This window comes from Hippoglossus stenolepis, chromosome 11, assembly GCF_022539355.2.
Source record: "Hippoglossus stenolepis isolate QCI-W04-F060 chromosome 11, HSTE1.2, whole genome shotgun sequence".
NCBI classification, from domain to species: domain Eukaryota; kingdom Metazoa; phylum Chordata; class Actinopteri; order Pleuronectiformes; family Pleuronectidae; genus Hippoglossus; species Hippoglossus stenolepis.
In genome coordinates, this window is record NC_061493.1 from 11,406,530 (window position 1) to 11,429,962 (window position 23,433).

The 23,433-nt window shown below is 43.3% G+C and overlaps 3 protein-coding genes across 3 annotated transcripts; all 3 read right to left on the bottom strand.

Moving 5' to 3' along the window:
• Nucleotides 1-470: 470 nt before the first annotated feature.
• Nucleotides 471-9,234, bottom strand: LOC118118168 (RNA-binding protein MEX3B). Its single transcript, XM_047342092.1, has 4 exons — nucleotides 8,624-9,234; nucleotides 7,508-8,061; nucleotides 5,535-5,776; nucleotides 471-5,361 (listed from the first exon to the last, which is right to left on the bottom strand). The coding sequence occupies exons 2-4, from the start codon at nucleotides 7,995-7,997 to the stop codon at nucleotides 4,144-4,146; spliced, it is 1,950 nt and encodes a 649-aa protein (XP_047198048.1). The 5' UTR covers nucleotides 7,998-8,061; nucleotides 8,624-9,234; the 3' UTR covers nucleotides 471-4,143.
• A 1,364-nt stretch (nucleotides 9,235-10,598) lies between these two features.
• mbd3a (methyl-CpG binding domain protein 3a) lies at nucleotides 10,599-19,151 on the bottom strand. Its single transcript, XM_035170970.2, has 7 exons — nucleotides 18,895-19,151; nucleotides 17,040-17,205; nucleotides 14,881-15,018; nucleotides 14,501-14,591; nucleotides 14,224-14,401; nucleotides 13,336-13,494; nucleotides 10,599-13,198 (listed from the first exon to the last, which is right to left on the bottom strand). Exons 1-6 carry the CDS (start codon nucleotides 18,906-18,908, stop codon nucleotides 13,341-13,343), a joined length of 741 nt encoding a protein of 246 aa, XP_035026861.1. The 5' UTR covers nucleotides 18,909-19,151; the 3' UTR covers nucleotides 10,599-13,198; nucleotides 13,336-13,340.
• Nucleotides 19,152-19,833: 682 nt separating this feature from the next.
• Nucleotides 19,834-22,968, bottom strand: LOC118118111 (cytochrome b-c1 complex subunit 10). Its single transcript, XM_035170971.2, has 3 exons — nucleotides 22,820-22,968; nucleotides 21,994-22,124; nucleotides 19,834-20,244 (listed from the first exon to the last, which is right to left on the bottom strand). The coding sequence occupies exons 1-2, from the start codon at nucleotides 22,867-22,869 to the stop codon at nucleotides 22,004-22,006; spliced, it is 171 nt and encodes a 56-aa protein (XP_035026862.1). The 5' UTR covers nucleotides 22,870-22,968; the 3' UTR covers nucleotides 19,834-20,244; nucleotides 21,994-22,003.
• Nucleotides 22,969-23,433: the final 465 nt, after the last annotated feature.

Below are 23,433 nucleotides of genomic sequence, written 5' to 3' on the forward strand. Positions count from 1 at the left end.
ATCAATCATATTTCTTTATAAAATATTGTGAAAAAGGCCTTAGATCATTTTTATCTACATTTGTTAGTTATCAGGATTGTGTGGCGGGTGCAGGACGACCCAAGGAAGATTATTCTCATTATGATCCATTTTTCATGTTGAACAGAGAAAAACTCAGAGTTCTTCCAATACAAAGGCTTCATGAGAGAATTTAATCAAATAGATTTTTAGTAAAGTTTCCTTCGACGCAACATTTCTGCATCGCGCTGACAAACCTGGATTTCTATTCAAACATTAGATTCAGGCTCTTGTATCATTTAATATTTGTAAAGAGAGAAATGTGTGAGCTGCAGATTTCACACCCATATTAGTCATAGTTGGATCTGCGGCTCTGATGCAGGCATCTCTACTGCCACCATGTGGTGAAGAGGGCAGCTGCTCCACTCTGCCGCACTCAGCAGAAAAAGAAGAAGAAAGACACAAACTACAAGTTTCTTATTTTACAGTAAAAAATGAAACCAAAAACAAGACTTTATTAAAGAAGCATAAAAAATAAAACTCTTGATACATTTCTCATAACCGTCAAGTCAGCTCAAATTATATGATTATACAATTTTCCCGGGTCACGGTTAAAAGGTCCATAAACTTTCAAATAAAATATATTTCAATTTTAAAATTTCTTCAATAGTTTTCTCATTTTGTTATAAATTGCCTATATGTAGTACACAGGAAATAAGGAAAATAAAAAATGGAAAATAAAAATAAATTTGAAGTAATAAAAAGGGTCACATTATTGTCTGGGATATTTAGGTAAGCAAATAAATTGTAAAAAATAAAATGTATAAAAAGTTTTTTTTTCTTTTAAATCTTAAAAATTATTAGCTAATGCCAGGTGGCTTGAAGACATGCAGATGGTTAACTTACAAATAATGATACATGTTCTTTAGAAACTACACTTATCTTCAATTAAGTCATTTTGCCTTTGAAAACGAGATCCCAATGATTGTATTCAGGGTATTTACACACACACATATGCACACACGCACAGGTCAGGACTGAAACCTAGTTAGCCGACGTTTTACATTTTGGTTCTGCATACAAAGAGACTTAAAGCAAAAATAGGAGAGCGGAGGCTTGAGGGGAGTGTGTCACCCCTTACTGGCATAGCTCTCTTTGCATCCCCCCTCTAATCACAAAAAAGGTCAGAGGTCACTGGCTAGCATGCCTCAGGAAACCCTGTTTTCAAACCTTTAGGAAGGAAATGGGGGAGGGGGAACGTTTGGCTAAAAAAGTAAAATCAGCAGTCAATCTGAAAAAAAAAAATGGTACCTTTTTCTTTTAAACAATTAATCTACTGTACATTAAAACCCTAACATTCTCTCATTGGCCAGAAACGTCCCAGTGCAGCACCAGGAATCTCAATAAACCTATCTGGCAAAAAAACACAACACATTTTTATTTCTTTAACACGGCGACTTGGACAGTTTGGAGATGGGCTTTGAGATCGGCCTCAACAGACGCACGCAGCGGTCAAAGCTGATCTGGTCACTCAGACACATTCGCAGCCCTGGGTCTGATCTGAGCGTGCACGGGTACGGGGCTCGACACTCGAGATCAGAGCCCGGCGAGGGGATGGGTTACCGGTTTCGACGAGAATGAGAAACAGGGGTTGTCGGGTCTATGGTGGGACGCTGCGGGAGATTCTTCAGAGAACTTAAACTCTCCCGCTATCAACTGCGGTTCATTGGTTTGTCAGCGGCTTTCAGTAGGGAGTTGCACCAAAGCACCATGGGATAACCTTCAGGCAGACGACCAGTTCAGCTCCTGGGCCGATTTGTTCCTACATGTGTGGAATCTAAATGAATCGTCTGCTGCGCTCGACCAGGACAGCTGCTTATTAGATTCCCACTGCCCCCGTCACCAAAGCAGCACACAGACAGTCAAGACAGCAAATAAGTTGAAGGTCGCGCTGGCTGGAGCACCAGAGCACAGCAGTTACTGCCCGTTTTCACCAATTATTACTCAAGTATAGATTACCCTTTTTCCCTTGATATTAAAAACCCCGCCCTGATCTGCGAGCACGTCTGGGGAGCAGGACGCACTGTGACTGCGTTGCCCTGTACTCAACAGGATCTGAATGTGATGACTGTGAAGGGACAATCAAAGAAAAAACAGCGGAATAAGAAGCAAAACATTCTGCAGCTGCTGGGATTTGAACACAGAGTGTCTGGAAGCCCTGGATGACCTAGCTACTAGCTGCCATAAAAGATACGTTGATTCTTTTCCTACTGTGTGAAACATGTGATTGCGTGTGTGTGTTTGTGTCAGAGGAAGCCCTTAAGAATTAGGTGTGTGTCGTTTGAATTAAATCGTCATGGCTTGTCTCATTGTATGAGCTGATTCCATGAAATGTTCGGAAGGGCCACAAAAACGTACCGTGGCGGCGACGTCGCCCCAAATTGTCCGTACAGTATTAACACTATAGGAGGCAGTTACTGCAAACTCTTTAAAAACACAAAGACAAAAACAGGACACGACCGCCTCAGGAGTTACCCAGTAATGCTATGAAACACAGGACAAATCGCAAACAGCTAACCATATAGTGCACTACATTTGGCCAGGAGTACAGCGCTATATGGGCATGACAGTGTGTCATCTGAGAGAGTGCCATACAGCTTTGCTGTGAGAGTGGGGTGGAAGACCAAAACTTAACAAAAACAGTAAGAGCTGTTTCTTTTTGGCTAGTTTTTTTTTTTTAGTTTTTTTTTTTTACATTTTGCTTTTTTTGAGGGGCTGAGGATTACAGTGCATGAAAAAAAAAAATGCTTCAAATCGAGCCCCTTGTTATTGTTTCATGTGGGAGGAGCGAACGTCTCTCCTTAACCTGGACAAAAACATTCACGTGTGACATCAGAAAAGCCCTATCTGATCCTAGAGTTCAAAACATGTCTGTAAGCCACACACTCGACAGTCAAGAGTCAAACACAAGTAGAAAACACGAAATGAGTCGATCTGAGTGTAACAGACAGGATGTGAGAGGAAAGTGTCCCGGTGTGGATGGATCAGAGCGTCGGCTTCCTATAGGAGTGAGCGTGAAGCTGGGGGGGGGGTAACAATGCAGAGGTGAAGAACAGCATGAGCGGGCATTACTCTCACACTTGTACGTGCGAGAGAGAGATGTGAAGTGATTGTCAGGCAGCCCATACGTACAGACCTCAGACACATGCCTTCATTATCACTAATGGTACGTTTCTGACTTATTCAAGAGGATAAAATGAATATGAATCGATGCAGCGGCCACATTTGAAATGTGGGGCAGACTCATCCAAATTCATCCAACACGTTATTGAGTTTGATCTAGAATAACAAGACGTCTATTTATAGCATTCATTTGGCATCACTGATGGCTAATTTTTCTTCTGTGGCAACGAGAAACAAGGAATTCATCCTTAAGAGGTCCCTCGGGCACATTGTTCCACTAGGTGCCTGACTACATGCCGACCTTTGTCAAAGTTCCAAGCTTAAGAGGATAACAGCCACCCCGCCGCTTCGTGTCACAAACAGCATGAATGAGAGCGGAGGAGAAATTCGAGTGGTGGTGGTGTGGGGGGAGGTTGGTTGCAACCGTTTGCGTCTTGTCAAGAACATTAAAATAAGGAGTAGAAAAGTGCAGGCCTCAGTGACAGCTTCATCGAAAAATATCTGTTAAGTACAAAAGTGTCAAAAAGGAAAGGCTGTGAGAGAGAAAGCAGGCAGAGATCTGAAGAAGCCAGGATGAAGAAATGTGGAGACGGACCGGCGGCCAGTGGTGCACGCTGCTCCGGCTCAAAATGAAGGCCTGAAGAGAGATAAGACACTAGTTTCCTTCCATAAAGTTCACCGCCGAGAGACTGTCTGAGCCCCAATGTCTGCAGACCAGTTTCTAGTAACTTCACTCTTAAAATAAGTCATTATTATTATTGTTATTATTCATCTTGACAGATATCAGTAATAAATCAACATCCGTATAGTATCATCATCTCTATTAATGTATTTATTATGGTCCGTCATGTGTGTGAAGGGTTTTAGTGTGAATCCTTCCATCGCCACCGCCACAGCTGGTGCCCCACCCCAGTCCTCTTCCTGCCCCCCACCCCTCTTATTACACCCCCCATCCCCGATCTCTTAGGAGAAGATGCGGATGCACTGTGTGGTGGGGGTGTGGCAGACAGGGCACTCCGGCTCAGTTGACTGGCAGATTTGCCCGGCACACTCCATGCAGAACAGGTTGTGGCCGCAAGGCACCAGGGCTGCCGTCACCTCGCTCTCAAAACACACGAAGCAGTCCCTGTTGACCCCGGGGCCGACGCCGACCAGGCCCGCCACCCCAGAGCCGCCTTTCAGTCGACTCAGGATCCCAGAGCTGAGGCCCACGCCACTGCTGCCTCCCTCGGAGTCAGTTGGGGAGCCGCCGGGCAGGGAGGAGGCCGAGCAGGAGGAGTAACCTGTTGACGAGCCCCCGGAGCTGGAGCTGGATGCTCCAGAGAAGGAGCCGCCTCCTGCGCTGCCTGACTGGAGCCAGGAGAGAGTGCTGAGGGGATCACTTTGTGCACGACGGGCCAGAGGGTGATCCATAGGGCCCACACCTGCGTCCTGAGGCAGAGTTGGAGACAATCGTGGAGTGATGGCGCCGCCACTGAGCCCGCTGCTGTTGCGACGTAGAGGCTGCTGCTGCTGGGAGGAGCCGGCTGTCTTATTGCCTGTTCCACCATTTGCAAAAGGAGCCCAGATATTGGCAGCACTGAACTCAAAGCCCAGTTCATCTGAGGAGGGCAGCCCCGGGGTGGAGTCACCCCCGAACGTGAACCCTCCTCCAGTGCTGCTGGAGCCTGTGCTAAAAGGGCTAGTGGGACTGCCTCCCTCGTTGGCTTTCCGGGCGGTGCTGAAGCTTTCCGCCGAGTTCATACCGCCATTGTGCGCTTGGTAGGTGGATGAGGAGGACACCTTCCGGCTGGAGGAGTGGTGCATGGACATGGGAGCAGTGGCAGGAGGGGAGGATGTAGGGGGAGGAGGGCCAGAATGGTGGTTGTTAGCCCTGGACCACAGAGACGCTGGCAGCCCGCCGTTCAGAGAGCCCAGGCCTTCCAGGCTGACATCGGTGCCATTGGAGTGGAAGTCATTGTCTCCCTGCAGGTCGACAAAGGTTCCAGTTCGCAGGGTGATGTGGGTCTCGATCTCCTCTCTCGCTCGGTCCACGTTTTCCGGCATCCCGGTCACCTCGAACACGGGGTCCTTCTCTCGACTGGGCGTCACGATGTAGGTGTGAGTCTGCTGCTGGATGCGCTTGATAGTTGCTCCCTTTGGTCCAACAACTAAACCAACAACTCTGTAGGGCACCCTCACCTGGATCAACGATACACAAAGAAGGACTGACTTTAATGACTGAAAAACTAAAACTTTACTTCGTAGAGATGATAATAAAACAAACATCAAATAATTTCTTTATTAGTTGGCAAGAGTAAGACAAAAAAAAAGAAGAAAAGAGGATGATAACTAAGTCCCAGGGGTTTCTGTACCTGTATGGTGGTCTGTCCAGGAAGGTGTGGTGGTCCAGGAAGAGAGCCTCCCCCTCCGGGTGCGCCAGCTTTGCAGCGGGACGCCCGGATCATAGAGAAATGCTCGGCCGCAGAGACAATTTCACGTTTGGCCATCTCCACATCCTCTCTGCGTCCTGTCACGATGAAGACGGGTTCCTCGCCCCTCACTGGAGTCTTTATGTAGGTGTTTGTTTTGGCACGCAAGGCCTTGATCTTACAACCTGGAAGATGGCGAGAGAAGAAGCAAAGACATTGGTTTTATGAGTTAAACACAAAAACACTCAAATAACCACATGTGTGTCATTATGTTGTGTAAACAAAGTGTTTATTAACACTCAGTCAACCATTTATTAAAACGAATGATACAAGAGCCCTGCAACAAATCTTTTCACTGAGGTCGCAAGGTCCAGTTTTTGTGATTTTTAGTTTGTGATGCTATTGTTTCTATTTAATCTCCCCTCACTAAAACAAACTGGGCATTAAACGACTTCTCAACTCTAAGCAGCAGAGTTCAAAAGTGCAATAAACCACAGCCTTTAAAATGACAAGTTGAATGAAAACCACGATAAAAAACCGCTGAGACAAAAACCAAACGTTTATTGAAGGACTATTGTTTAACCTGCCTGCACCTATAAATAAGTGTGAAAATGTGGACAAATAGTGAATCAGCGCAGTGGAATCCATTGTGTATAAATCATAGTTTAGAAAAACAAATTCTAGAGAGGTGGAACTCCTGCAGATGTCATATTTAATATCAGGACTAATCATATTCAAATGTATGTATTTACAGATAAATCAATCTGCAACACTCAAAATATGTCTTTGTGCACTTCCTGCTGCAAATACACCAAATATATGCAAATCAATTCATATGAATATTACATAAACATATTTTATGTTATTTACATTTTGTGCAGTTTTGCTGTTATATTTGAAACAATGCTGCTGTAACATGGGAATTTCCCTATAGATCTGTAACCGGGGCAAGTAAAAGCAGCATGTCTGCACTTATATATATATAATAAATAAATAAATATATAGTGTTCAATGGCTGCTGCACTGCTTGTGTCAACTCATGTCGCCTCCTCCAGCGGCGCCTCCTCCCGTGTGCTCCTGTTTCTTTAAATATGGACGCTCGGTTCCCGGCGACCAATAGGACGCTCGGAGTGTGATGTCATTGTGGGAAGCAGAAAGCATGGCTTTTTCAAACAAAGAGAACAATGCCATAACGCTGCCGCGGCCGCCACAGGTAAAACCACAGCCCCACAGCCCGGGCCGCGGTTAAAGAGTGGTGCACGTGTGGATGAGAAACAATAGAGACGCGTGAAGTGGGAGAAATGAAGGCTGCGTCTCGGAGGCGAGCGGCAGCGGCAGCAGACTGGGTGCAGGGCGTAACACCGCCCAGTCCCGTGTTTGTGTTTCTGCCTAAATCTGCTCAGCTCAGACAACAAAGATCTGACACACGTATCACAGAGTTGTGAATATGAGCTCAATGTGCCCCTTCTGCTGTGTTGAGGGCTAAACGAGCAGGTCTCGGTGTGTTTCCTTTGTTTGGTGCAGGCAGCTAGACATGTCCAGACTCCCGACAATCTGCCGCTTTGTCTGACCCTCTCCCACCCCTCCCCCTCCCTCCCTCCTACTCCCCAACCACACACTCTTGTCAACGCATTGTCTGGATATCGCTCAAAAGCACATGTAAATACAGCAGGTTTGGCTTTTTAACGGAGTGATCGCGTTATGGTGGCGTTAAAGACACATGCTGTTAGTGCAGGGAGAGCAGGGTAGCGAGAGCAGGCTAATTCAACTTCACAGATCCCCCCCTCCTCCCCCTCCAAAACAAGGAGCCACCCAAACAAAGAACCACCAGGCTGCATGCTGCCTCAACAAGCTGCACATACACGTACACAACGTATCATCATCACCACAACAACACAAAGACACACTCATCTTACCTTGTCTTCCTACTATTTCAGCCACATGCTCGGAGCTGGGCACAGGCACACATTCAGTCATGTTGACACTTCTTTTCCTGCTGCAGAGGACGGAGCTTTGTTCCCCGTGGAGCATGGGGTGCGAGCCGGTCATGTGGTACCCGCCCGAGCCGTAGTACTCCGGGGATGGGGAGCAGGATGAGGGCGAGTCCCGCGACCCACCGGGATGCTCCAGCATCTGTAGGTCCATGTAGCCCCCTCCACCGACGCCGTTGCAGCCCTCCGAAGCGGGACCCGAGGTCCCGTCCAGAGAGTCGGCCAGTCCGCCCCCACAGTCCACTTTCTCCAGGGCCATGAGTGACAGCTGGTCCAGGGCGAAGCGGAGCGCCTCTTGGTGATCCTCATCCCGGGACTCATGGTCCGTCTCTCGGGGCAGACCGACCCCATTGTGCTGGCTGCTGATCACCACGTCGTGGTCCATAATCTCGGGGTGGAATAAAGGGCTAGGCATAGTGTCTCCGTGGATCTCACATCAGATCACGGATGCCTGTTTGTTGGGAGTGATCTCTTTCCACCTGAAAAAAAATACAAAATAATAATAATAATAATAATAATAATAATAATAATAATAAGTTAAGAGTTTAGTTTCTCGTTAATAACAAGGTGGCGGTGAGCAGCGTGAAGCCGCGGATCATTCATAAACACCAGCAGACTGTAGTAGTGTTGATTTGGGCGCCTCGCTTTGTCTGTTGTTGCTTCTTGTCTGACAACTGAGACCATCCGGGCTGCTTGTGTTTCCAGAATAAAGCTGAACCTGCTTTGACACAAGTCAACAAACTACCTCGAGACACCGACATGAAAGCCCTTCGTGTTTCTAACTGCAGCTGCTGCTGTGTGAGCCGCTGCTTCTAACAACATGTAAATAAAACGAGGAGACGAGCTGTTGTTAGCTCCAGCAGCCGAAGCTAGCAGGCTAACTCCACACAGTCGGCACTCAGTCACGTTGTCGACCCCTTTGTTTGGGAGCACCGCAGCTAGCTGCTAGCTCCGCGCTGTCAGTCCAACTTGGGCTCTTTCTCAAAGGCAGCCGAGCTAAATTTTCTAAATTAAACAAGTACTGAAACCACACGAACTTACTTTCTCTTGCCTTTGTCGACGGACTCCTGTCTTCGGCTGCAGTCCAGCTCTCGGTGGGGGGAAAGATGAGAAGCAGCCAGGAGGAGGAGACCGGAGCTCAGCGGCGCTAGGGAGCTAGCGGGCTAGCTAACTAGCTAAATGGGGGGCGTAGGAGAAAATCGTTTAAAAACGCAAAGAGGGCACCGTTGTGTTGTTTTCTGTCTGGAGAGAGAAGCCTTTCCTCCGAGCACAGTCACTGGCTCCGCATGCGGTTCACCGTCAGGGACACAGCGGCTGGAGGGTAGCAGTTACCTTTTAGTTAAAAAATAAAGCAGTGATTCTCGGCTCCGCGCTGCTGCTGCTGCTTCTGCCGCCGCCGCTGCCGCTGTTGCTGTTGCTGCTGCTGCTGCTGCTGCCTGACCCCGGTCGCTCCGCCGCCTTTGTCTCGCCAGGCGCACGCCGCTCCGTCTCCCGCACACGGCACTGACGTCACCCGCGACACAACAATGGGTTCAAAGGCCACATGCAGCAGGAGGAGAGCAGCATCCACGCAAAGCCACTGTCACAGCCATTGTGTCTGCGGGACGCTGGTTGTTCGATCCCCCTCCTGTTGGTGCGGGTCCCGATAAATTGTGCTCACGGCTGGGTGTGTTCATCATGGCTTCCAATGAGATGTTTGGGGCTGCTCCTGCACTGGAGGATGCTCATGCAGTGTGTGCGTGTGCATTTATGTAAAAATTAAAATATCACAGATGGGCATTTATTTCATGTCAAAACGTAAGAATTACAAATAAATGACCCAAAGCACCGCCCATTCTAGTGTCATGAGTAAAATATATCAGTTATATGTGAGGTTTATGTCTATACTCGCATGCCGATACAACAAAGAGTTGTGTAACGATAACAATGAACTGCAGTTTTATAGCACCTTTACAAAACACAGTTACAAGGTGGTTCATTTAAAACTGAAACAATACAAAATAATTTAAAAGCAATTTGATGGATCACACAGCATTACAGCACGGATACAGAAATAAAACATGTTTCAGACGAGAAAAGAGTAGAAATAAGATAACATGAAATAATTAAAATATTTGCAAAGATCAGAATTTTCAAAAAGCATAAAGCATAAAGATTTGTTTTTAAGAGGCAATTTAAGAGGAGAAGGCGTTTGTCAGACAGAGATTGTTCCAGAGTGGGAGCTCTGACAGAAAAGGCCCAGTCACCTCTGGTTCTTGGGACTGAGGATGGTGAGCAGGGCCTTCCCCTCCGTGTACACTGTGTTCCTGTTCAATGTGATTATTCCTCCTGTGCATGCTTGCCTGTTAAATGATGCCTTTCTTTATTTGTGCCAAAATCACTCTTTGAGGACACAAATAATTTACTATTAAAAAAGACACATTCTTGTTTTGCCTCATCTTACCTGTGTCGGAAGGCTGTGGATTTATTTTTCCTTCATTTCAGAAGTTTATATGAGTATCATTTTCAGACAGGCTTGAAAATGTAATGATGACCTTTAAAGAAAACAACCCTCCGGCCTAAAATGAGAATCCATCTTCCTCAGCCTCCAAAGTATATGAAAGGTAATAACAAAGGAGAAAACCCCCCACTAGAATGTCACTCAGTAAAGCACATTACTCCACCCAGTGTATCAGTCCCCTTATGAATCCACATTTAAATTCACTAGATCCAGATTTTTATTTGGATCTGCACCAAATTGCTCACACTCATAAATATCAGTCCCATAAACAAATCAATGACATTTTGAAAAATGGCCCATCTCACATATTTAAAGAAAGTGAAAAACTAAAATAATAGATACACTACCTAGTTCGCACAAAAACTTAATGGATGCTTTCTTGTGTTATGCCCCACCCCTCCACAAAATTTCACAGAAATCAGTTTTGCAGATGTTGCATGATCCTGCTGAATAACAAACAAACGCATACAAAAACATGACCTACTTTGATGAGGTAATAACTGACCCACACACCAATAACAAAACAGCTGTATTTATTCAACAGTGTCACAGTGATACAGAGACAAAAATGAATCTTGTAATGAGGTACAGTACACCAGGTTATGAGGTACATGAGCGTTGCATTTGTTGTTTTGTATTTTCTTACGGTACACACATTTTCCTTTACTGAATAAAATCAAACATGGCAAAACAATACTGACAATTTTTCTGTCAGAACAAATAACATGGCTTAAACCAGGGGTGGGGGACCTACGGCCTCCGAGCCCTATAAGCCCGTCAGACAATTTATAAATATTTTAAAAAAGGGAACAATTTTTTTTTTCTTTCAATAAAACAAAAATAATAGCAGAATATTGTGTCCTTCAGTCTGGCCCTTTCTGGTTGTATGCCAGTCAGGTCCCAGACACACCTCTAGACACACACATTACGAATCATTGCTGACAAGCATCATGGCAACTCTCAAGAGAAGCAGATGCAGATGCTTTCCAAGAGAAATGGACAAAAAGGAAAGAAAATTGAAGTGAAAAGACAAGCAGGTGTGTTTAGTATGTGGGGTCAATTCTCAATGTTTAACAAGTCTGATCTCGAGCATCATCACAGCTGGAAACATGTTTAACTAGAAGAGTTGCAAGGACAAAAGCTCTTGGATAAAGTAAACACTCTTGAGCAGAGTTCACAAGAAAGTGACATATAGACAGTTTTTGTGGTGAACAGGCTAATTGCTAAGTAAAGTATTCCAGTTTGCCAGTTTGTTGAAAAAAAGCTTCTGCAAAACAGATTACTGATATGGCACAAGATATATAAAAAACAGAAAAAAAAAACACTTGACGACAGCACAAGAAACTCCCAGTTTTTTCTCTCTGGCCTGCGATGAAACAACAGACATAACAAACACATTTTTGTGCGTGGGATCACTGCTGATTAGGACGTGAGGGAGGAATGGCTGTCTTAGCAAGCCATGCACAGCACTATGATAGGTGGGGATTAACTTTAATACGATTTTGATTTGCAACAAGGTCTCAGCCATGGCAGAAGGGAATTCGTGGCATTGGTCAAAACATTAAATAATCTTAGTATCAATGAAAGTGATTTAGATGTATGCTACTGTCTCAAACAAACACATCAGTCATATTCCCTGGATCACACTGGTATTATGACAACGTGAGGGCCGTACAGCTGCCAGTTCAAGAGGCTAATGAGGCAGCCTGAGAGTTCAAAGGTCTGGTTTATCATTGAGATGTGCGATGGTTGAATCAAGGCAATATGCTAACACTGCCAGGGAGAAAGTAAAACACTTCATGGAGACGAAGGGAAAACCTGTCATGCAACTGAGTGATAGCAAGTGGCAGAGTGATCTGGCTTTCATGGCAGACATTACCAACAACCTCAAGCTCCAAAGTCCCCACCAGCCTCTAAGCTCTTTGCTTTCAAACGTGGGGCAATTACAGCTGTGGTAACTGCAACTAGAAAGGGGGCAACACTGAACTTTCCTGCTCTGCAACAACAAAAGCCTGCTAGGACATCTGAATACGCTGGAGAGTCTGCAAAACTCCTTCAGGCGTTTGATGATTGTTTCAGGACATGAAAGGTAAACAAACATCACATTCGCTAAGCTGTTTAATGTGGAACCAGCTGATGTGCCTGACAACCTATAACATAAAATGATCAAACTGCAAAGCAACAATGAGCTCAAAGCCACCACAATTTCTGCGGGAGTTTTATAAATTGTATGTGCGTCCTGAGGAAATTCCTAATTCTGAGCAGACATGTAGTGACGTTTGCATCTCAGTTTGTGACAACATGTGGCTGAGAGCAGCGTTTTCAAAGCTGAACCTTGCAAAGACTGTGTTCCGCTCAAGACTGACCATCACGAACCTAAAAAACCAGCTGCGAGTTGCATGATCACTACCATCTGACATCAGACGTCATCAGAGAGGTTAGTGTGATATTTGCATTCAATCATTTAGTTTGCCTCTTGAAGGATTTTCTCAAAATTAAATGGGCCCACCCCGGACTTAAACTTGGAAAACCATGTAAACACAGGTTATCAGGAGAAATAACAGCACTTTGAACTGTAAAACCTTTATCAAATGAGCTCAATATGATTATTCACAGCCACATGAGTGCTGCGTGCATGTAAACATACTGCAACCTACACAACACTACCTACAGTGCCAGAGTTCAAATATAAGAGCAACATATTCTTCTTGAACAGTTAAAAAGGAACACACTTGAGGTTCTGAACATGAACTGATACGTCTCTCTCACACACACACACAAACACGCACACACACACACACACACACACTTTTCATTCACATACATCAGGTTTGTGTTTTTAACTTTGAGCTTGAACAGCTGTTAACTGAGTGTAACACTGCATTGAGCACCATCCAAAACTGTCATACAGAGGTAAAAATTTAAACTCAAAGTACCCTTTCAGGGTTACATAGTCAAATATAAAAAAGAAGAAAAGAAACAGATTTTTGTGTATGTTAACAAGACTTGCAGAACTTCTGCTTAGGGTCTACTTCGTGTAAACATTTATAAAAAAATCTTCATGGAGCCAATTGTGGGAAAATAAAACCAGTTTACCAGCAAACGTCACGTCGGGCCTGTAGGAGAGATGAGAAAGAGACAGGTTACAGGTTTAGCTGAGTACTTAAGCTTTTTAGAGTGTAAGATAATCAAAGTTTGTACATGGATAGAGAAACACAAGATGATGGCAGCTACACACTAATCATTAGCGTACCTTGGCTATGATTCCTCCTTGTCCACCTGCTCAACCTTCTCTTCTACTTTGTCTGCTGCTGCTGCGGCTGCAGTGGTGTCCTCTATATGAGCCAACATGTCGGCCATGAGAGCCTCCTCGAGCCGCCGCCTCACACTCTGCACCATGTCCTCCTGCTTCCTGTAATAAATAAATAATAATAAATAAATAAAACTTAGCAGCAAGGAATTACAAACCTATCATGGGAAATACTTGAGGTGCAAAAGGATTTCGTTACAACATCCTCATAAGAACTGCATGTATAGCTATTTCATGTTTTTAGTCACTGTGCACAATATTTACTCGGTTGTTTTAAATCACATCCCAGCAAAACACAGACAGTGCAATTTAAGCCTTAAGTTTTGGTTTGAGTGACAGCAGGGACACTCACCACACTGAACCAGATTTAAAGCAGCAAGACAGGACAACAACAGCACAGTGGATCTTCCACAGCCAGTCAGACTATGTACTTGATTAAAGTCGAGTCAGTTATTACCAAAACATGTTCTGCAAAATCTATTTTATAGCGGTGGATCGCCGCTTCAGGATTGGGGCAGACACACATTGGGCAGACACTTGGTATCTAGAATTTATGAGGGGCGCATTTAAACAGTGAACTATGGGGGTCAGACTTGTCAAGTACTTTTATTCTGAATATTTTAAGTATATTTTGAAAGCATATTTACTTACAAAAAAAGTTGAAATATATTTCTACCTTACATAACAAAATATAATGTGGTACTTTTGAGTACATTTTTATCTATGTATTTGTACTCGAGTAAATGTTTGCGTACTTCCTGCACCACTGGTACCAACTACTTGCCATAGATCAATGATGGTACCGCTGTGTTGCACATGTGAACCTCTTACCTGATGTCATCATCAGTCACTACGAAGGCTTTACAAAGAGGCTGGGATGTGTTCAGCCACACTCCAGGATTTTTCTCCACCGCAGCAGTGAGCTGTCCGGTGACGGGTGCAGGGCTGGTGTGCAGCGCGCTGGCGATGGAAGAAAGCAGTGTTTTATCTGAACATGCAGGCCCAACACCTAAGGACAGTAAAACAAAAAAGCAGAGGGACATGTTAAGCTTGTAGAAAACTCTTACTTTGAATTATACATGGCAGTCATGTTGTCTGTTACTCTCACCCTGTAAACCTTTGGGAAGATCCATAGTTTTCACCAGTTCCTCCGCAATATCAAATGCATTTAAGCCGCTCAGCTTCCTCTCCCAGAACAGCTGAAGATTGAAGCAAACCAAGAAAACAAAGGGCCTTGTTAGGTTTTTAACACAATGTTCTCCAAACTGAAATAATGCGTTTTTGTGAAGTGTATACAGATATCTGCTTCAGGGCAAATTAACCCTTCAATACTAAAAAGAAAGTCCTGACAAATCACCAGGCTTTCCACTCTGAGGAAATGACTCAAATTTCAATTTGCAGGTAAAGCTGATTCCTTTAACTCTCATGCAGTTTAACTTTTTACTGAGAGAGAACTGAAATGTGCACGTTGACTGCTCTCAGACTTACTTGCTTGGGTTGGTCCACAGCTTTCTGCGGGTCTGTCTTCACTTTGTTGTTGGGGTGATTTGTTACCTTGGTCACCGGCTGTTTGAAGATGGATGCTGTCTGTCGAACTGGTAGTGTTGTGTTTAAATCAGGTTTGAGCTGTAAGGAAAATGACAACATGAATCATTTAACCAATTTTTTTATCATGATTAAATAAACCTTTTCAGAGAAATATTAAAATGACGTGAGTTGTACATGGTACTGAATATCTCCTGTGGCAAAGTCTCATGACATCTTAGCTATTGTTTGCCAGAGGGCACGTGGGAAACTTAGGAAAAATAATGTTGTTTGGTACAATGAAAGTGTTCATACCTGGCATTAACAAGTGTCTTAGTTGAGAGGATAGCTTTTAAGTACAGGTGCATTGAGGATGCACTGGAATAGACAGGGTCTGTATTGTTCGGATTTCTCCTTTTTGTAATTTCCAGCAGACAAGGTACGAGAAGTACATTGCTTCCTCAAACCTTTTAGAGTCAATAATAAATTTGGTCTTTGCAAATAGAAACGATGCAGTTACCCCCCCCTCCCAAACACATGGGAACAGCGGGGCCAATTATTTTGGTTTTGATGCACACCGAGATTTGTGTTTAAAGATCCAAAGATGAATATGTAACATGAGTTCAGAGTTTCAGCTTTAATTTATTGGTACAGTATTTACAACTTGATAAAAAGCTTTGGAAAAAAACACCTTTTCTATCAGGCTGCCCTGTTTTTAGGTGAGCAAAAGTTAAGTAACATATGGTTGCACTTTTAATTCAGTCTCCTCTTCAGGACATGAAATGCTGCTCTATTGGGTTGAAGTCTAGTGACTATAGGAATCTCATCACAGACATGCTTCTATGTTCTGGATCATGACTGGATCCCTTCTTTCTTCACACTTTGGCCTTTTGAAAACTTTGCTAGAAGTTAATCTTTGTCTCACCAGTCAATAAAACTCTGTTACAGAATGTTTGCGGCTCATCTCTGTACTTCTTTGGCCTTCCCATTTTTTACTGCTGGCGAGTGTTTTGCACCTTGTGATATGGCCTTTATATTTCTGCTGTCAGCGACTTATTCAGAGGGTGGATTGTGATACTTTCCCTCCTGCCCTGTGGAGGTTGGTGGTGATGTCAGACTGTCGTTTTGCATTTTTCTTCACAATGTTTCTGTCATCTTTTAACATTTTTTGTCCTTGGCCGACCCGGCTCAGTACAGCAGGGGTTTTCCACTGCAAATTGTTGTGGTCCGTGGCTCATTTTCTTAATTCTGAACAGAATGACTCTTAACAGCCAATTCACATGGTTGAAAGGATAAAACGTTTTTGATTTATTTTTGATCAACAAGTAACAATATGCTCAGTTATCTGGAAACAAAATGACCTATCAGGATTTTGGTCATTTTGTACAGCCCCATTTTCAACACATGAACTTATTCTGTAGGTCTTTTTCAAAAAGCACAATAAAAACCACTGTGATTAAATTATGTAAAACAATAACATGAAGAGGTCTAAGGGGTGGTTTATATATAAAGACATTGTACACACTATTGTTATCGTAAAATGTTACAGCGCAGAACATGTAATTTTTGTGGTAGATTGAAACAGTCGTAGATATTGACTTGTGTTTGCACTAGAAGAATATCCAAGAGGAAAAAAGTATTCGAGAAATATTGTGTGAAACCCTCATTGACAGACTTTTTGTGGATGTGCACATTTTGTCCACGACTTCAGACTCTTGCTTACAGGTGTGTGAATGTGTTTTGAACCATATTTGCTGCAGCAACTGTACCAAAAAAACATGAGAGCAGGAGTTTCTCAGATTGGGATTCGTAAACCAGGGTTTATGGACTTGTAATGACGAATTTGATGTGAAACTTTTGTGTTGCATCTATGGGAGAGAAAAGACAACCTACATGTTTGCAACTCCTAAGGCATTTTTATCTAACTTCAATTATACACACACACAGACGCGTGTGACTACATTCTACATCAAAAAATTCCTCTCCAGAAGTACAAATTCCATTGTCACATGTGCTCAGTTGGTTTGCAACAAAAATAACCTTCATACCTTAATTTCTGTTGAAGGGTATATTTTCCCTCCACTTGAGGCATTTATGCTCCATAATACAAAACACAGTCTCACCCTGATTTGATGGTTGGTTTCGTAGTGATGCTTGTGCCTGCTGCGCTGCACTTTGGTCAGGAGAGACCTTCCAGCCCGGGAGTGGCTGGCATTCACATCTGGGTGTAGGTTTCCACTCAGACCACGGACTAACTGGGGCTTGTTGAGAATGCACTTAACGGGTATACTAGAAAGAAAAACAGAAAAAACAGCATCACATGACTATTCGCAGCAAGAAAGGCCCTGGTTCGAATCTTGGTTTGTGTCTTTCTCTGTGAAGTTTGCATGGTCTCTCCACGTGTTTGTGGGATTTCCCCAGGTACTCCAGCTTCCTCCCACCATCCAAAGACATGCTGATCAGGGTTAAGATGGTTTGGAGACTCTAAATGGACTGTAGGTGTGAATGTGAGAGTGAATGCTTGTTTGTCTCTGTATATTTCGTGCATCCCTCAAACAATAAGTGGTGTAGATGATGGATGGATCATAACACTTCACAACCATACCATTATTCGATTAAATAACCAAACAATAACATTAAAAAGTAACACTGTGAATTGTCTTACCAACCCATGTTGTTGCCATGTCCCCAATCCCACCCAGTCACAGCACTGGGCAGCTCCTTCATTGACAGACCAATTAACCTTAAGTGTCTAAAGGAGACGTATAGCAGGTCTTTCCTACCTGCACCTGTTAGGTTGTATAATCATCTCTGCTCCCAGTAGAGCACAGAGCACACAAACCAATTCTGGGACTGCGCTAAAAATCAGGTTTAACAGGTTTTACTGTGAAACACTCATTCCGTATGTGCCATTCAATGGCTGATGTGCACATCGTCACACTGTAAATATTGTGTTTACATTATATATTTCAATTCCATCTTTATATTCCCTTGTGTATATACTGCATATTTACTTATTTATTACCGATGCCTATTTTTTGACTGTGCTCTTTGCTGCTGAAACGCGTCTCATTTCCTTATTGTGGGACCAATCAGGGATTATCTTATCTTTTATTGCCTGTTTGAGTTGGCAACGACTTATCAAAATCATAACAATAATGATAATAAACGATGGTATAGATTAACCTTCTTCATAGCTGAGGCCACTTCTCAGTTCATTCTGATTGTGGAGACTTCTTCACAGGCTCAAGTTGGATTAAGTTTTCTACGGTCAGCTCACTGTGAACAATCTCCGAAAGGGATCAGGAGGGGAAGGTTTTCCCTCCATTACAGACGCAATGACAAGGAGTCAGATGTCACAGAGCACATTAGTACGAACCCACACAGTGTTTCAAAGTGGAGAATAAGTAGAAACACTCGAGTGGATGTTCTTCAGGCGATTCAGATAAGACGATCTGAGGTGGATTCATTAGCTGATGCGGTTTGCTAATTGAGAAACAGACTCGCTGCCCCTTAAAATTGTGAATTATAGATGTTTCAGAGACTTGCGGGCAGATTGCACAACAGTGTGCTACACGTGGGACGACATATTCTTTGTCTCCGTGTTGTATCCTGGATGTTTCTGTCCGAGCTGCGGTGAGAGTGGCGGGGCCCGTCGCACCGCCAGTCAAGCGTGTGTAAACAATGAAACTTAGCTAGCTAATCAAGCTAGCAGCGCCGCTAACGTCAATAACGTCAGCGTAACCGGCGGCTAGCATATCAATTAGTGCAGTTTAAAGTTTCCCGGTGTGGTGAAACTACAACTCCCTGCAGCCAAAGTTGAGCTACATTGACTTGTAGTGTAAATAAATAAGACGGACGCGTTCATTAGCAGCTGAGTGTTTCCCCATTACAGGACGTGTGTGTGTGTGTGTGCATGCGTCTATTTCCTGCACGCAAACTTTCACCGTAACATCTGCGCCTTTTTAAAAGTCCCACCTTTTCCTCTCCATGGTCCCGCTGCGTCCCGCTTTCCTCGCCTGTACCGGGGGCTCACGGCAGATCTGAAGCCAGCTCTGTGCTCCTCGTCCCGGTCATGAATTTTCTCACCGAGTTCCGTTTGTTATCGATCCCACTGTCTGTCTCCGCGACCTGTGCCGCTGTGGATCACTCCGCCGGCCCCGTCACAGAACGAGCGCCGCAAATCCATCCGCCACACCCCCGTAAAGGCTAGTCCGCACAATGAGCTCACATACAGCAGCGCGATCTTCTTCTGGTGTAATGTGGCAGTGTACGCGCTCCCAGGTGCATTACTGCCCCCTGCAGGATAAAGTCTAATTGACACTAATATACTGGAATCATCAAACTGAATTTATGATTTATTCTCATTTTGACTAAATAAGTGTTTTTTTTAAAACAAATCTTTATTGCACCAGTACAACAGTGACAAATTATGAATATTTTGTTTTTGTTTTTAAATGCCCCCTCCCAATAGTTCCCCTCCTACAACCCACCCTGGGGTCTTCCATGGACTGTTCAACCATAATTTAACAAGAGGTGAAACATGGTGGTCCTCTGCTCATGCACAAAGAAGATTATCTTATATTTTCTCTGCTGCATGCGTCTCCAGAGTGGAGGGTTTCACTTTATTAATTTGGGCAGTCGACAGCTCACGTTACATAATGTCATGAAAATGTTTCCTGATGCTGAGATCACGTGGGTCTCACAGTAGCAACTTGATATGACTCAGATATGACTTCTACATAAAAGGAAGCAGTGGTACGGTGACATCATTGGTGACCAAAGCTAAGCTCCACTCATGTGTCTGCATTGTGGAAACGATAAATGTAATTTGACATGATATTGAGAGCAGGGAAACAATGAACATCATAATCAGTTAACCCATTGTAAGTGGAATAAATATGCACAAATGCAATACAGGATAAATCTCATATATTTTACTTATTCTCATCAAAACAATTACAGCATGACATAAAGGACAGATTTGTATTTTGTGAATCCGGTTTGATCCACGGCACACACAGAACTGATGATTAAAAATAAATACCTGACCCCAAACTGAACAGGAAAAGAAAAAACTAAGAGTCCATTTATCACCCCCGTTTACATTTTCCTTCCATTCATGTTTTGGCAGAGGAAAAGTTGAAATGCCAAATCGTGGTGCATTTCAGCTGGATGTTGGTGGTGAATAGGTCGATGTTGACTGAGCTGCAGGGTGAAGATGACCGGCTTCCAGTGGCCTGGCATGCAGGTGGACAACAGTGCAAGGTACCGGCTGCAGCAGCTTCTGTTCATTATTTAAGTCTTTGAGTAAAAAGTAGTACTGACCTGGAAGCAGAGAAAAAATAAAATGAATAAGGAACAGGCCAATCAAACATCAAGGCTAGAAAGAACGTTTGAGTGATTTCGTTAAAATTGGGGTGTAAGGAGACACATGATTTGTACAGACACTTTTCCGAAGCCGCCACAGAGAAAATGAACCCAAGCCTGACCTACACCCGACATCTTTCTTTATTTTGTATCCGAACTGATCGAACTGGTTTCCCTGATTACAGCCACACGCAGCAGAAAGCCGGTGGAAGAAACAGCCAACCTTACGGAACCCAAATATCATTTCAATCACTTTCTCAAATCATTTTCGAACCCACCAGACTAAGTCGGGTATCCACACTCTAATAACAAACACCATCAGTGTTTTTATAGCTGCAGATGAGCGGCCGTAGTCAGTTACGAGAACACAGGTTTTAAAAAGACATGCTCAAATAATTGAGCCACCAAATATATTTTTTTATCTACTTTTGCAGATCTACTTTATTAGTAAGTTGCCGCATTGTTAAAGACTTTAAGAATGGCAGTCGTTTAATGTTTTGTAGCAGTTTAAAGATCTAAATACGTCTAGTGGTCAAAGGTGTTTTAGACATTTCTTTCTTATTAGAAGCTACTACATGCATACACTGTCCTGGATTCTGGTCTACTGACTGGTCTAAATGCCTGGTTTCTTGACTCTGAGTTTAACTCAATTCTCGAGTCCCAGCTGAAGACATGTAACCCTCAAGTATCTTGCCAACGTGATTGTTCTAAAAAATAAGCCATCTGATTATATAACTTTTTTTTCAGAGGTAGCCCATGGTATTCATGTTAAAGACTCATTAATATGTCTAATTGATGATGCATTGTGAGGTGGAAACATTCACAGCAGGCCTCTATGGGGCTGTAAAGACCTGAAGGCCAAAGGCCAGTGGACAGACATGTCCTTTATTTCCATCATCTTTTTATAAAAGAAATGTTATAGGTACTCTTTTTTATTGTATTAAGTATGTATACAAGGAAGTGCGTCCCTGAGCATGCAGCACTACAACCCCAACTATGCTCGCTGAAATAAATAAATATGTCACAATGCTACAATATGGCTGTGATATGTGCTTCACAGTTTTTGGAAAGTATTTCTGTCAGATGGAGGCATGAGGTCATTTCAGGCAATGGCCAGTAAGGATTAATATCAGAAATTGGGTTGAATCTCCATCCACTGCTGCCTGTGGTGTCCATATGCAGGTCTGCCCCAGTTTATAAAATGTAAACAGCCTGTGTGAGAGGTACTACCCTTGTGTGTCATTTTTGCAGGAGAAAGATCTGTACCCAACAAACACAAGCACCGCCTTGCATAGTTACACAATAGACCTTGATGCTGCACGTAGATGGGTGTGGGCCTTATCAAAATCAAACACCCCGTAAATTTGCAGAAAAACAATTTGCAGAACTTGTTATACATTTGCTGAGTAATTATCTTTTACTATCCAGCTTTCCAGAAACAGATCGATCAAGAGCATTTTGAATTGATTCAATAATACAGCGTGAAAGAAATATGACTGAATAGTTTTAACAGTCAAAAACTAATTTAGATGTACAACAACAGACAGCAGTGCCAGTGTATTGTCTCCGGCTTGAAAAGTGAGTGCAGAAGTAACAGTGGATCCATTTCCAAAAACAAATATGATACTATCTACACATGATAATGTTTTCCTTACTCAGCAGTCCCACCTCTACTAACACTGAACACCTGAAGTCATCATCTCTTACCTGGCTGCCATTACTCATCGTTTTTGAATTTGCCATTGATGATGGGAACATAATCCAAAAACAACCTCCAGTCTGTGAAGTGGACAAGAGCGACACCTCCAACGCCGCCCCATATAGCCAGGGTGGGGATCCTGTCAAGATGGTGAAGATTTACCACACTGATCATATTTAAAGTGAATGTAAAATAAAATCAACCAAAGTGATCGTAGAAAGTTCAATGCACAATTATGCTGTTGGTGAGATTCTATGGAACCGGCACAAATGCTAATATTACTCAAGGTCAAGCTAAAGACACAGACTGTTTGGTTCTGAGAGGAAAGATCCAGTCGATTTGTCAACAGGGAAGTTATTCTTTGCACAATGAATATCAAAACACCAAGCAACAAACATTTCTTTAATATAATTCAATAAAGCTAAATTAACCTAAATAATAGTTTGTTTATTGTCTTGAATACTAATAGGATTTCTTATTATAGCTTCACATAGAAAAGGTTGCTAGTTCCTTTCCACTTCACCTCAGCTGCCCTCAGACCAGTAAACATTTTGAGACACAGATGGTTAATCCACTATTTTTTCCTGTCTTATCTTGAACAATAACACCAGCATCAACTCTTCGAGTGAGACCACTCAGCTCGTTTGATTTAAAGTGGTCGTGTTGAGTTTTAACCTGACGTTAGCTGACAGGAAGCTAAAGTTAGCTCGTCCCTACAGCTATGACCTCGGCTAAGCTAACAGCTAATGTTAGACAAGGACACGTTGAGATTCTGGCGGTCCTGAGTCTGTTCCTTCACTTCTTTACGAACACGATGTTAAAAGGAAATCTTACCATGACTTGGCGATGGCCACGTACTTCTGACCGATGACTTTAGTCAACATTTTGTCTGTGATGTTTCCTCCTGACGCCCGACGCGCGGCTGGAAGAGCTCAAAGGAAGAAACGAGTTTGGTTTGATGACAACTACTGCGCATGTGCACAGTGTACTTCCTGTTGTTACCAAAATAAAAGACCCATTTTCACAGTACAAGCTGGAGAAAACTGAATGGCGGCCCATAGTTATTACACTGGTCTCAGCTAAGGGATGGAGCCCTGAGTCAAAATAACTTATATACACCCCAGTTTACATTATGTGCATACAAAGAGAATGTTGCTACAGAAATGAGTGCTAAAGTTCACCCAAAAATAAAAATGTAAGTGTTTGAGTCCATAAAACCCTTTTGAAGTTTCAGGGGTAAACCACGTTGCAGCCAAATCAAACACAATTAAAATAAATGGTGATCAATTCTTCAAATGTGAAGAAAAAAACAGTAAAATAAAACATAAAACGCCTCCATTTTGCTCCTTTGGTGTGCGTTCTTGTGAGAACTGCTATGAGGAGGAGAACAGCGGAAATTTAAGTCTAAAAACAGTGTAAATGACGCCGTTTCGAGTTGAAATTGAATG

What these genes read in the sequence shown, in the direction of transcription:
- LOC118118168 (XM_047342092.1), bottom strand. Translation starts at nt 7,997, where the DNA reads ATGCCTAGCCCTTTATTCCACCCCGAGATTATGGACCACGACGTGGTG. An exon ending in TGAAATAGTAGGAAGACAAG is followed by an intron (nt 5,777 to 7,507) that starts GTAAGATGAGTG and finishes GCCATCTTCCAG; the next exon opens with GTTGTAAGATCAAGGCCTTG. An exon ending in CTGGACAGACCACCATACAG is followed by an intron (nt 5,362 to 5,534) that starts GTACAGAAACCC and finishes TCGTTGATCCAG; the next exon opens with GTGAGGGTGCCCTACAGAGT.
- mbd3a (XM_035170970.2), bottom strand. An exon ending in AAACCAACCATCAAATCAGG is followed by an intron (nt 15,019 to 17,039) that starts GTGAGACTGTGT and finishes TTTTCCTTACAG; the next exon opens with CTCAAACCTGATTTAAACAC. An exon ending in CTGTGGACCAACCCAAGCAA is followed by an intron (nt 14,592 to 14,880) that starts GTAAGTCTGAGA and finishes TTCAATCTTCAG; the next exon opens with CTGTTCTGGGAGAGGAAGCT.
- LOC118118111 (XM_035170971.2), bottom strand. Translation starts at nt 22,869, where the DNA reads ATGTTGACTAAAGTCATCGGTCAGAAGTACGTGGCCATCGCCAAGTCA. An exon ending in GTGGCCATCGCCAAGTCATG is followed by an intron (nt 22,125 to 22,819) that starts GTAAGATTTCCT and finishes CCATCTTGACAG; the next exon opens with GATCCCCACCCTGGCTATAT.